At 41.2% G+C, this 14017-nt stretch overlaps 1 protein-coding gene and 1 long non-coding RNA gene across 2 annotated transcripts in view; one reads left to right on the forward strand and one right to left on the reverse strand.

Moving 5' to 3' along the window:
• LOC121857665 overlaps nucleotides 1-6797 on the reverse strand; it is a 41952-nt gene extending 35155 nt beyond the window's left edge. Inside the window, exon 1 of the long non-coding RNA XR_006087251.1 lies at nucleotides 6672-6797. This is a non-coding gene — a long non-coding RNA (uncharacterized LOC121857665). The remainder of the gene's footprint in view (nucleotides 1-6671) is intronic.
• LOC121857662 (nuclear pore complex protein Nup93-like) overlaps nucleotides 6720-14017 on the forward strand; it is a 63688-nt gene continuing 56390 nt past the window's right edge. The window contains exons 1-3 of the mRNA XM_042353723.1: nucleotides 6720-6854; nucleotides 10696-10824; nucleotides 12708-12881. Coding sequence (XP_042209657.1) covers nucleotides 12771-12881 — 111 coding nt within the window. The 5' untranslated portion in view covers nucleotides 6720-6854; nucleotides 10696-10824; nucleotides 12708-12770. The remainder of the gene's footprint in view (nucleotides 6855-10695; nucleotides 10825-12707; nucleotides 12882-14017) is intronic.

Consider the following 14017-nt stretch of genomic DNA (forward strand, 5'->3'; position numbering starts at 1 on the left):
ATCCACCGGTAGGGTTGGCAGACTTATGAAATATGACCCGTAAAACACCCATATATGGGTGGGCTGTCTGGTGTCTGTGCCGACAGAGCGACCAGCCAACCAGTAACCAGCTCTTAAGAAAAGCACCCTCAATAACTAACCCATGACACAACTCTAACCCACTACAGTATTAGCTTAACTAACCCGTAGCAAGGCGGTCAGCCCGCCTCCTAAATTTCTTCAAATTCCTAACTCTTACTCCCTTCTCCCCACCTCTACCCTTCTTTCTCTGCACACACAAAAGAGCCAGGTGAGAGGGTGTACCCAGGGACCGACCCCGTTGTCCATTATCTGGACAGTGTGGTGGTGTGTCGCCATATCTAATATCTTACTCTTTCACTTTATCTTATCATGTCTGGATAATGGCGTCTGTTGTCGCTGTGTTGTGACCAATGCCTGTCACTGTGCCCCTTCCCCGTACACCCGCAAAAAAAAAAAAAAAAAAAAAAACACCCGCGGGAGTGGTAGTGTGTGCATGTGTTCATAATGAGGATGTGGCATCCGTATAATTTTCCTGTATTGTTAATGTCCCATGCGAATAATAAGAATATTGTCGGCAATGAAATTTCTGTGGTGTTTTCCTCGTTTACCTTGTGACAAGTTTCACAACGGACTATAATTACGATTATTAAGCGGGATTCCTAATCCACGTTTTCCTCTTTTCACTTTAACTGATTTACTCAACGTACAACACTTATTGAGCGGGGCCCTTATCCAAACTTAATATTTTGAACACACATTCTCCATCACACCCCCCAGAAAATTTGAGTGATTGAATTGATATCAATGTACTGTTAGTGGAAGCAAAGAAAATATACTGGTGGTATACGGTGTTACTGGGTCAAGCCTGTGTTCCGTCTTCACCCTAACATTATCTTATCTACGCCTTCAGCAACACCACTAAGTAGTGGGTGTGGGTGTAGGTGTAGTTGGTGTAGGTGTAGTTGTTAGTGTGGGTGTAGTTGTTGGTGTGAGTATAGTTGTTGGTGTAGGTGTAGTTGTTGGTGTGGGTGTAGTTGGTGTGGGTATAGTTGTTGGTGTAGGTATAGTTGTTGGTGTAGGTGTAGTTGTTGGTGTAGGTGTAGTTGTTGGTGTAGGTGTAGTTGTTGGTGTAGGTGTAGTTGTTGGTATAGGTGTAGTTGTTGGTGTAGGTGTAGTTGTTGGTGTAGATGTAGTTGTTGGTGTAGGTGTAGTTGTTGGTGTAGGTGTAGTTGTTGGTGTAGGTGTAGTTGTTGGTGTAGGTGTAGTTGTTGGTGTAGGTGTAGTTGTTGGTGTAGGTGTAGTTGTTGGTGTGGGTATAGGTGTAGTTGTTGGTGTGGGTGTAGGTGTGGTTGTTGGTGTAGTTGTTGGTGTGGGTGTAGTTGTTGGTGTAGGTGTAGTTGTTGGTGTAGGTGTAGTTGTTGGTGTGGGTGTAGTTGTTGGTGTAGGTGTAGTTGTTGTTGGTGTAGTTGTTGTGTGGGTGTAGTTGTTGGTGTAGGTGTGTAGTTGTTGGTGTGGGTGTAGTTGTTGGTTGGGTGTAGTTGTTGGTGTGGGTGTAGTTGTTGGTGTGGGTGTAGTTGTTGGTGTGGGTGTAGTTGTTGGTGTGGGTGTGGTTGTTGGTGTGGGTGTGGGTGTAGTTGTAGGTGTATTGTTGGTGTGGGTGTAGTTGTTGGTGTGGGTGTAGTTGTTGGTGTGGGTGTGGTTGTTGGTGTGGGTGTAGTTGTTGGTGTGGGTGTAGTTGTTGGTGGGTGTAGTTGTTGGTGTGGGTGGGTTGTTGGTGTGGTTGTTGGTGTGGGTGTAGTTGTTGGTGTAGGTGTGGTTGTTGGTGTAGGTGTAGTTGTTGGTGTAGGTATAGTTGTTGGTGTGGGTGTAGTTGTTGGTGTGGGTGTAGTTGTTGGTGTGGGTGTGTAGTTGTTGGTGTAGGTATGGTTTGGGTGTGGTTGTTGGTGTGGGTGTAGTTGTTGGTGTGGGTGTAGTTGTTGGTGTGGGTGTAGTTGTTGGTGTGGGTGTAGTTGTTGGTGTGGGTGTAGTTGTTGGTGTGGGTGTGGTTGTTGGTGTGGGTGTGGTTGTTGGTGTGGGTGTGGTTGTTGGTGTGGGTGTAGTTGTTGGTGTGGGTGTAGTTGTTGGTGTGGGTGTAGTTGTTGGTGTGGGTGTAGTTGTTGGTGTGGGTGTGGTTGTTGGTGTGGGTGTGGTAGTTGTTGGTGTGGGTGTAGTTGTTGGTGTGGGGTGTGGTTGTTGTTGTGGTGTGGTTGTTGGTGTGGGTGTAGTTGTTGGTGTAGGTGTAGTTGTTGGTGTGGGTGGTTGTTGGTGTGGGTATAGTTGTTGGTGTAGGTGTAGTTGTTGTTGTAGGTGTAGTTGTTGGTGTGGGTGTGGGTATAGTTGTAGGTGTAGTTGTTGGTGTAGGTGTGGTTGTTGGTGTGGGTGTAGTTGTTGGTGTGGGTGTAGTTGTTGGTGTAGTGTGTTGTTGTGTGGGTGTGGTTGTTGGTGTGGGTGTAGTTGTTGGTGTGGGTGTAGTTGTTGGTGTGGGTGTAGTTGTTGGTGTGGGTGTGGTTGTTGTGGTGTGGGTGTAGTTGTTGTGTGGGTGTGTTGTTGGTGTGGGTGTAGTTGTTGGTGTGGGTGTAGTTGTTTGGTATAGGTGTAGTTGGTGGTGTGGGTATAGTTGTTGGTATGGGTGTGGTTGTTGGTATAGGTGTGGTTGTTAGTGTGGGTATGGGTTTAGTTGTTAGTGTGGGTATAGTTGTTGGTGTGGGTGTGGTTGTTGGTGTGGGTGTAGTTGTTGGTGTGGGTGTAGTTGTTGGTGTAGGTGTAGTTGTTGGTGTGGGTGTAGTTGTTGGTGTAGTTGTTGGTGTGGGTGTTGTTGGTGTGGTGTGGTTGTTGGTTGGGTGTAGTTGTTGGTGTGGGTGTAGTTGTTGGTGTAGGTGTAGTTGTTGGGTGGGTGGGTGTAGTTGTTGGTGTAGTTGTTGGTGTAGGTGTAGTTGTTGGTATAGGTGTAGTTGTTGGTGTGGGTGTAGTGTGGGTGTAGGTGTAGTTGTTGGTGTAGGTGTAGTTGTTGGTGTGGGTGTAGTTGTTGGTGTGGGTGTAGTTGTTGGTGTGGGTGTAGTTGTTGGTGTAGGTAGTTGTTGGTATGGTGTAGTTGTTGGTGTGGTGTAGTTGTTGGTGTGGGTGTAGTTGTTGGTGTGGGTGTAGTTGTTGGTGTGGGTGTAGTTGTTGGTGTGGGTGTGGTTGTTGGTGTGGTGTAGTTGTTGGTGTGGGTGTAGGTGTAGTTGTTGGTGTAGTTGTTGGTGTGGTTGTTGGTATGGGTGTAGTTGTTGGTGTGGGTGTGGAGGTGTAGTTGTAGGTGTGGTTGTTGGTGTGGGTGTAGTTGTTGGTGTGGGTGTGGTTGTTGGGTGTGGGTGTAGTTGTTGGTGTGGGTGTGGTTGTTGGTGTGGGTGTGGTTGTTGGTATAGGTGTGGTTGGTGTGGGTGGTTGTTGGTATAGGTGTAGTTGTTGGTGTGGGTGTAGTTGTTGGTGTGGGTGTAGTTGTTGGTGTGGGTGTAGTTGTTGGTGTGGGTGGTTTTTGGTATAGGTGTAGTTGTTGGTGTGGGTGTAGTTGTTGGTGTAGGTGTAGTTGTTGGTGTGGGTATAGTTGTTGGTGTGGGTGTAGTTGTTGGTGTGGGTGTAGTTGTTGGTATAAGGTGTAGTTGTTGGTGTGGTGTAGTTGTTGGTGTAGGTGTAGTTGTTGGTGTAGGTGTAGTTGTTGGTGTAGGTGTAGTTGTTGGTGTGGGTGTAGTTGTTGGTATAGGTGTAGTTGTTGGTGTAGGTGTAGTTGTTGGTGTGGGTGTAGTTGTTGGTGTGGGTGTTGTTGTTGGTATGGGTGTGGTTGTAGGTGTAGGTGTAGTTGTTGGTGATTTGTTGGTGTGGGTGTAGTTGTTGGTGTAGTTGTTGGTGTAGTTGTTGTTGGTGGGGTGTAGTTGTTGGTGTAGGTGTAGTTGTTGGTGTAGGTGTAGTTGTTGGTGTAGGTAGTTGTTGGTGTGGTGTAGTTGTTGGTGTGGTGTAGTTGTTGGTGTAGTTGTTGTGTAGTTGTTGGTGTGGGTGTAGTTGTTGGTATAGGTGTAGTTGTTGGTGTGGGTGTAGTTGTTGGTGTAGGTGTAGTTGTTGGTGTAGGTGTAGTTGTTGGTGTAGGTGTAGTTGTTGGTGTAGTTGTTGGTGGGGTGTAGTTGTTGGTGTGGGTGTAGTTGTTGGTATAGGTGTAGTTGTTGGTGTAGGTATAGTTGTTGGTGTAGGTGTAGTTGTTGGTGGGGTGTAGTTCTTGGTGTAGGTGTAGTTGTTGGTGTGGGTATAGGTGTAGTTGTTGGGGGGTGTAGGTGTAGTTGTTGGTGTGGGTGTAGGTGTAGTTGTTGGTGTGGGTTTGGGTGTAGTTGTTGGTGTGGGTATAGGTGTAGTTGTTGGTGTGGTGAGTTGTTGGTGTAGGTGTAGTTGCTGGTGTGGGTATAAGTTGTAGTTGTTGGTGTGGGTGTGGAAGTGTAGTGTTGGTGTGGGTGTGGGTGTAGTTGTTGGGTGTGGTGTAGGTGTAGTTGTTGGTGTGGGTAGGTGTAGTTGTTGGTGTGGGTATAGGTGTAGTTGTTGGTGTAGGTGTAGTTGTTGGTGTAGGTGTAGTTGTTGGTGTAGGTGTAGTTGTTGGTGTGGGTATAGGTGTAGTTGTTGGTGTGGGTGTAGGTGTAGTTGTTGGTGTGGGTATAGGTGTAGTTGTTGGTGTAGGTGTAGTTGTTGGTGTAGGTGTGTTGTGGGTGTGGGTGTAGTTGTTGGTGTGGGTATAGGTGTAGTTGTTGTGGTGTGGGTATAGGTGTAGTTGTTGGTGTGGGTGTAGGTGTAGTTGTTGGTGTGGGTGTAGTTGTTTGGTGTGGGTATAGGTGTAGTTGTTGGTGTGGGTGTAGTTGTTGGTGTGGGTGTAGGTGTAGTTGTTGGTGTGGGTGTAGGTGTGAGTTGTTGGTGTGGGTGTGGGTGTAGTTGTTTGGTGTGGGTATAGGTGTAGTTGTTGGTGTGGGTGTAGTTGTTGGTGTAGGTGTAGTTGCTGGTGTGGGTGTAGTGTAGTTGCTGGTGGGTGTAGGTGTAGTTGCTGGTGGTGTAGGTGTAGTTGCTGGTGTGGGTGTAGGTGTAGTTGTTGGTGTGGGTGTAGGTGTAGTTGCTGGTGGGTGTAGTGTAGTTGTTGGTGTAGGTAGTTGCTGGTGTGGGTGTAGGTGTAGTTGTTGGTGTGGGTGTAGGTGTAGTTGCTGGTGTGGGTGTAGGTGTAGTTGCTGGTGTGGGGTGTAGGTAGTTGCTGGTGTGGGTGTAGGTGTAGTTGCTGGTGTGGGTGTAGTGTAGTTGTTGGTGTGGGTGTAGGTGTAGTTGCTGGTGTGGGTGTAGGTGTAGTTGCTGGTGTGGGTGTAGGTGTAGTTGTTGGTGTGGGTGTATGGGCGCAAGTGTGGGTTTAAGTGTGAATAACTCCACCCGTAATTACAGAAAATAAACTAAAATACTGTATATAAGAACTACAGAGCTGTAACATTCAGCACTACAATATCCTGACCACTGGGAATTGTTATTGTGTTACTGTACACTACACTCTACCCCTTTTTGCTGCTGTCTGCTGCAATATATAAATAAATTAATAAATATCTGTAGACATATCAAGAGAAGGACTAGACAGTGTAAAATTTATACTGAAACTTTAATTAGATGTATTTTTTCATCCTTAGTTACAGTGACTAACATGAGTGCAGTATATAAAGACAAGTTGTTAAACAGTCAACTAACTACTGTGCCACTCATTTGTACACTTCTTTGATCTACTGTACAGTACCATGATCGTTGGCCAATTGACCAATACCGTCTGAGTACCAATAATTTCTTAACATGCTGTCAATTTTAAGTTGATGATAGTTAAGCTTTGGTTCATCATAATAGTTAATCTTAGGTATACACTCCCATCTTATAAGAATAAGTAAAGGAAGTTAACCTCCTCATAATACCAGGGAAAAGTCCTGAAAAAATCTCAGATCTGCCCTTTTATATAATACTTGAACTTACATTTACTTGAATTTGTTAATGCTGCAGATATGTACAGGAAATCTGGTGATAAGGAAGTAGGATAAAGTTTAGTTTTCCTCCAACTTCAGAGGATAAATCCATTTCTCCTTGTGAAAGGACCTTATCTACACTATTTATTATTGGAACGTCCTGCAGGTGGAGATAAGTGTATCAAGTGTTGGCATCACATACTTCTCCTGCCACTTCCTTATGTCTTACCTGGTAAATATCACGTGATAATGGTGTGTGTTGGCCTTTACGAGTGTTTGTGTTTTCCTTGATTCACTTATCCTTCTTTTTCCCCTCAAACATCCCCCCCCTCCTCCTGCTCCTGCATCCGCTCATGATTGTCCTAGATTTTGTTTTATTTTTTAATTTTTTGGTGTGGTATTTGGTCCTATGTTAGTGGCAGTGTAGTAATAGTACTGTAGTATATTACATGAAATGTTTCAAAATTTTGTGTAAGTGCCCATTGCTGTAAATTCAGCTCTTTTAGTAATAGCCACACCATGGTCATCTACATATTAATACTCTTGCGATCTATAAATTTATTGTGAGAAAATGTTAAATCCTTCTCACCCTTCAAACAATTTTTTTTTTTTTTCAACAGGGCTATCCTGCTTGGGTCACGTGGAGTTGATTTGCCTCACATCAGCAGTCGACTGGAAAAACTTACTACAGCCCGCACCTTGCAGCCCCTAGAAGCTGTTGCTGACACTGATATTGCTGCTTTCCTAAGGAATGAACGTGAGAATGCCATCATCACAGCTATTGAAGATTCTAAACGTCGGGTGTGTATATCACCTTTTTTTCCCACTTCCTTGCAGACTTTAGATATTAATGGAGGACTAACTTGTTATTAACAACCTTATAAGTTACTCTTGACCACTGTACTGTACTGTACTGTAATTATCTTGTAGTGAAAAGGAGTAAATCCAAGTTTTCTTGGATGGCAGTCATATGAATTGTTATATTTATGATTGTATTTCAGGAATTTTCAAGCCTTGTGTATACAATCTGTTACCCTTCTTGTTTCCATTAATGTTTGATTAACCTTCATCTTTTTAATACTTTTAACTGTATTTTGAAAAGTGATATGTTTAGTTATTTCTCAGGACAAACACTATCAAGACACTACAATAGTACAATGGTCCCTCAGTTAACAAGCACAATCCATTCCAGCAGGTTGCTCGTCAACCAAAAATCGCGTTAACTGAAACCATTGTTTCAATGGGTTTTTGGGTAATTGATTCCAGGTTACCGAAAATTGCCTAAATTCAACAAAAAAGGTAGAAAAGTTCACTTACTTTGAGGTGTGTATGTAGAAGGCTCCTGGATGATGATGCTGATCTGAATTTGAAGTGGGAGGTGGAGGAGGAGAAGGGAGAAAAGAAGGAAGTGGAGGTGGAGGAGAAGCATTTTACTGTCAGGAACCTCTGGACTGACAGATTCTCCACCATGAACATCCTCTCTCCTCCTTGAGGTGGAAGGCTGAGGGCTAGCATCATCCTCTCTCCTTCTTGAAGTGGAAGGCTGAGGGCTAGCATCTTGTTCCCTCTGCCTTTTACTGAAGAAAGTGTCAATTGTGGTCTGTGGGGCATCTCTCCTCCTCATCATTAACTTATGTTTAAAGGAGGAGACCATTGTGTCCTCAACATGACACAAAGTTAGTTCATATTGTTCCACATCTGGGTGCCTTGAAGCCAGTTTCCAGAACTTCTCCCAGTAGTAAATAACATCTTTCAACACTGAAGTTGACATATGGTCATCACTTTCCCTTTCCTCCTTACCATTGTCAGCCTCTAACATCTCATCCAGTTGCTTCAAGTCATCAGGAGTAAGTTCCTGTTCATGAGACATCACAAGCTCTTCCACATCCTCCTCCTCCACTTCAAGGCCCAATGACTGACCAAAGGACACAATCTCCTGGTCCAACTCTGTGTCATCCTGAAATCCCTCAAAATCATGGACTACTGATGGCCACAGTGCTTTCCATGAAGAATTGAGGGATCTAGTGGAGTCTTCTTGCCATGATGACACAATCAATTTTACAGCCTCCGGGATGTTGAATTGTGTCTTCCAGAACTGTTTCAGTGTTAGTTCAGGATCAGTGGAAGTTGCCCGATGACACCTTTTAAACATTTTCTTCCTGTACAACTTCTTGAAGTTGCTGGTCACATTCTGGTCCATTGGCTGTATAATTAATGTAGTGTTGGGAGGCAAAAACAACACTTTCACAAAGTCAAATTGATGCTCCAAATTTCTGGCAAGTTCAGGGTCATGACCAGGGGCATTATCCATGAGGAGAAGAGCCTTTAAAGGGAGTTTATTGGTGGTTAGGTAGCTCTTGACAGAAGGGCAAAACACCTCAACAGCCCATTCATTAAAGAGCTGTCTTGTCACCCACGCCTTACGGTTGGACTTCCAATAAACTCCAAGCTTTCCTCTCACCACCTTTTGTTGCTTGAACACCCTGGGGTTTTCAGAGTGGTAGACAAACATAGGCTTCAGTCGGAAATCCCCTGAAGCATTGGCACCAAGCAATAGAGTGAGACGGTCTTTCATGGGTTTATGCCCAGGTAAAGAGGCTTCATCTCTGGTGATGAATTTTCTTTTGGGCATCTTTTTCCAAAACAGCCCAGTTTCGTCCACATTGAAGACTTGCTGTGGAAGATAATTTTCTTCTTCCATCAGTTCTTGAAACTCCACTAAAAACTTTGCTGCCCCTTCCTTATCAGCACTAGCAGCTTCACCATGCCTAACAACACTGAAAATGTCACTTCTTTTCTTAAAATTTTCGGACCAGCCTTTGCTGGCCCTAAAATCTTCAAATTCTGTTCCTGAAGAACCAGGTTGATCTGTCTTTAAATGTTCGTAAATCTCCCTGGCTCTTTCATAAATGAATTCAGTAGAAACTGAATCACCTTTCATCTGTTTTTCCCTAATCCAGATGAGAAGTAACCTCTCAGTTTCTGCAATTAGGGATCTACCTTTAAACACTGGTAGATTTGTCTCTCACTTTCACTTCTTTAAATTTTTCTTTCTGTGCAAGAATTGTCGACACAGTTGATGTCGACATGCTATATTCTTTGCATAGCACATTTGTTCTAATGCCTTGTTCATGTTTTTTTTCATAATTTCCTGCTTAGTTTGGATTGAAATCACTTTTCTTGATCTCTTAGGCCCCATGCTGGATTAAAAAATTCTCAACTCCCTGATTTTTAAAGTTTAAACTTGCTGTAAATAAAGAATATTTTCTTTAAAATAACACTGCACTGCGCTATATATTGTCAATATGTAAAATAAATTTCAAAATGACCAATAATTTGCTTGGAAACACAGAAAAAAAGCATTTAATTGAAGAGAGTTCTCAAGCAAGATGTTACCTCCACTGAAAACAGAGAGAGACTATCACCTGTATGGTGTGTTAACAGGCTGGATGGCGCACCAGAAACTAGTTTCTTTACCTTCAATTATGTTCAATAATTGTTAAAATGACTAAAAAATTTAATTTTAAACTTTTAAAATTATTGAATAGTATAAACTTCTTGATATTTACTAAAATAGTAAAGAATTTAAGCACGAGATCCGATTACTGTATTGGTGGACTAATACTACAGCTGGTTGACTGCCCAGTGCAAGCGAAAACATGTTCAGGTAGGCTCGTAAGAAACGCGTTAATCTAGGGATTGCTCGTTAACCGAAGTTAAGAATCGTATGGAAGGTAACTCGTTAACCGAGGGACCACTGTACAATTGGTCCCTGTACCTTCAGTTTGATATCTCAAATGACTTGGCATAATTTTACCATTCCCAGTATCCTTTAAACATTTTTTCTTGGATCACTGAGTTAACTAATTTATAAGCTAGCATATGAACCTTGAGTTAGGACAACCAACGTCAGTATTTAGATAGTGTTCATTATCATGGCAGGTGTGGTGCAAAATATATATACGGGTATATATTTTTTTATGAACATTTAGTTAATGATTTTATCTTTGAAATTTGTTTTCTTTATTATGAACAATATTATGTTATTTTTAACAACTTGTTATCTTAACTACCTAATTTAATCAGTTTAGAATTCAAAGGTCTGTACAGGTATTTACATGGTATGTACTGTTTGGGGTTTTGAGATATTGGTTCACACTCAGGATGGGTTGGAGAAAGAAAATTCACAATGTGCCCTCTGTATACATATTGTATTGGATGTACAATGCAGCTTGGTGCTGGGTAGTGCAGCGTGGTACAGGCGTGCAGTAGAGAGAGCTGGTTGGGGAGCGTGCTCAGAGGAGGACACGCAGCTTATGGGGCGCCATAGTCGCCGGCGAGAGCGAGAGCCACCAGGCAGGAGTAGAGGAAGTGTTGCTTGCTGGTGGCTGTAGGTAGAAGAAGGGGCAGGTCACGGCAGGGTGAGGTCTTATATAGCGGGGGTAGGCCTGGCTTGATAGCTGACCTCTGCTCTGTTAGGCGGCACTGGTTGCCGACCTTAGACCACGAGGCGTAAGCTGGGGAATTTGAAGAGGGGTCGGCTAGTCAGTGACAAACGACGGTTGTAGGGGAGGTATCCATTACAACTGTACTGGATGTACAGTATGTATGTGTGTCACTCAAGCATGTGAGTTAATTGCAGACAAGTGAGGAGGTGGACAAGCTTTATTGGAAACAGCAACAGGCTGAGTGGGAACAGAAGAAGCAGGACCTGCTCTCAGCCTTCACTCACTCGGGAACAGACCTCCTCAACATCACTGTTCAGCAACAGGTACAGTATTTATAATGACCATTTTATAAAGAGTATAATCAAGTATAAACACCACATATTCATGTAAAGGTATAGTTTAAGATAAACATTACGGGGAGGTAGTGTGCTTGGCAGAAGAGCTTTTCAGCTGAGTGGCAATTGAAATACTGTACAGTACTGTGCAGGTATTTTTATTCAGGCTGTTCACTTATATATATATATATATATATATATATATATATATATATATATATATATATATATATATATATATATATATATATATATATATATATATATATATATATATATATATATATATATATATATATATGTATGTATATATATATGTGTATGTGTATGTATGTATGTATGTATGTATGTATGTATGTATGTATGTGTGTATGTATGTATATGTGTATGTATGTATGTATGTATGTGTATGTATATATATATATATATATATATATATATATATATATATATATATATATATATATATATATATATATATATATATATATATATATATATATATATCAAAGGGTGGGGAGAAATTTTTGTCAAAGTCTCATTGAGAATTTGTGTAATTATGTAAGTGCATAAACAGATAAAATTGTGTTAACACGATATTTTACAAATAATTTTCTCTCGATTTTGTTAAGATGGGAAAATGGGAAAGAATGAAACTTTCTTGTGGAAGAAATGTTTACTAATACAGTATAATATTTGTATTGTACAGTACGTACATCAAAAATATAATTTATTCTTCATGGTAATCATGATATGTACACACACACACACACACACTATGATACAATGATATGAGTTATTAAGGATGTCACCTAGTTTGATGAGTTCTGAGGTAACTAAAGAGGCCGATACAGGACCGGCAGGGTTGATCACAGATGTTGCACTTGTGGGGGGCTACATCTAGTGCGGGAGGGATGGCGGCAGTGTCTTTCTGCCGTTGGCGCTTGTCTGCCTGCAGTCGGGCTAACTCGAAAGTTTTGACACCTTCTTGTATGGTGATCCTCCAAGATTTACGGTGTGGAGTAATCGTCTCCCAGGTGAGGAGGTCGATTTGGCACTTTTTCAGGTTGTCACACACACACACACACACACACACACACACATCCTACATAGAGAGAGAGAGATCCTTCATCATCTATCACTAGCTATAGAGATATCAGGTTCAACTGAGCGGCTCTTCTGCCAAGCACACTACCTCCCTGTAACGTTTGTCTTAAACAACACCTTTTTGTGATTATGCGGTGTCTATACTTAATTCTACTTTTAAGAAAATGTTCATTATTTTCCGTTACTTAATATGTTTGGTGTCATTTTTTTTTATATACATAATAATTAGTGAAAAGAGAAGAAGTGGTGGTGAATGTGTTTTCAGAAAGAGTAAATTTATTTATTGTTTCGATGGTAAATATTCTTAATTGAATTTTTGGGTTTCCACTCATATCTTGAAAGTTAATATTTTCAAGCACTTATGTCTTTACAGACATTAAATTCAGCATTAAAGTGAACCAGAACTGGGTGTCCTTAACAGTTACATATGGATTTATTTGTGATATATCAATACTGCAGTAATCAAGCATTAAGTGTGAGCGAATGAGCTACAAGGGGGGCAGCAGAGCTTGTACTATCAACTAAAAAAAAAAAGTTTCTATAGTTTGGGTTGATATGCATTCTTCACTGCATTATATGTAGAGCTATCATGTGTATGGCCCTAGCAGAATAACACTCCTCACCTAGGAGGATGTCTCTCTTCATTACTATTTTATCCTGCTCAGGGGGAAACCCATAGACAAGGGGTTAATAGTTGTAAATATTCTCGGTGACTTGTATGAGCAGTGGAGAAATTTTGTATTTTAATGTTCCTTAATTTACAGGATAGTGTTGTCAGTGTACCACGTACTGTGGCAGGCACACGTAGCAGCCTGAGCAGTGAGGAAATGTTATATGTCCGAGTCATCCGCCAATATAACGAGGAAGTTCTCCAGTGTGGAATACGACCCAACTTGGCCGAATCCCTTACCAGTACTGCATCCTCCATGGGTGATCAGGTTAGTTTGTACTGTATTGTATATAGACTTTGTCTTTTGCATTCTTAAGTTTTTGTAGATGCTGTACTGTATTAACCCTCTTGAGCTCGCAATAAGTTTTTTAAGTTTCCCTGATGGCAGCAGAAATCATTGGGCCACTCACATGAGGTCTGGTCATCTTCGTGATGCAACCAATTTATCCCACAAGAAGTAATTTTCTTTTTCATGATTTATACATCACTCGTTTTGTTATTGTTTTGGCTTTGGTTTGAGCAGAAAAAAAGTTGAGAATAAGACTTCGTATATTTTTTCATTACGAATAAAAAAAAAAAAATATATTTGTGTTCCCAACATCATATCCCTAATACTTTTCTCACAAACCTACCAAAGTATTATATAGTTATAAAAGTGGAATATTTTAAGCTTTACATTGGTGACATGGTAATTTTGATGCAACTATTTATAGGGAGGGTGGGAGAGTAGAAAAAGGGACAAATATACATGTAACCTACCAGCACAGCTGCTTGGAGGAAGCTGATGGACAGTTGAACTCCACCAGCATTATGGTACTACAGTACTTTCTGGAAGGTTCACTTGTAAGATAATTCATTCATCTATGTCATGCAGGGTTGGAAAAATCTAAATAATAATTGAATTTTTTATTTATTTTTACTAAAATCTGATATATATATTTTTTTTACCCAAATATTCACATTTCATTCTTTTATACAATAATGCAGGCCTCTTTCTTTGTACAGGCATCCCCCGTGTTACGGAAGGGTTCCGTTCCCGGAAAATTGACCGTATCGCAAAATTCCGTAACGCGAAACCTATTTTCCCATTGACTTCCATTATAAAACTGGAGATTCGTTCTTAAGGAATTTTTTCGGCTAAAAAAAGTAATTCAAGCACTTTTATTCATGAAAATAAACATTTACAAACACATACAATACAGTACATTAAATAATTTATGATATACCTTCTTAAAACACCAATTTATGGGTTAATATTGCATAATATTGCATTATACAGCTATGTGTATGTTTATTTGAGTGCCCCGTCATAGGAGTCCGTTTCTCTCACTTCAAGGCCGCCTGAGTCGTCCGTTTTCTCTTAATCTTAAAAGTGCACCAGGGACTACTGTATTATTTTTTTGT

Source organism: Homarus americanus, unplaced genomic scaffold (assembly GCF_018991925.1).
Source record: "Homarus americanus isolate GMGI-L3 unplaced genomic scaffold, GMGI_Hamer_2.0 scaffold16712, whole genome shotgun sequence".
Taxonomy (NCBI): Eukaryota; Metazoa; Arthropoda; class Malacostraca; order Decapoda; family Nephropidae; genus Homarus; species Homarus americanus.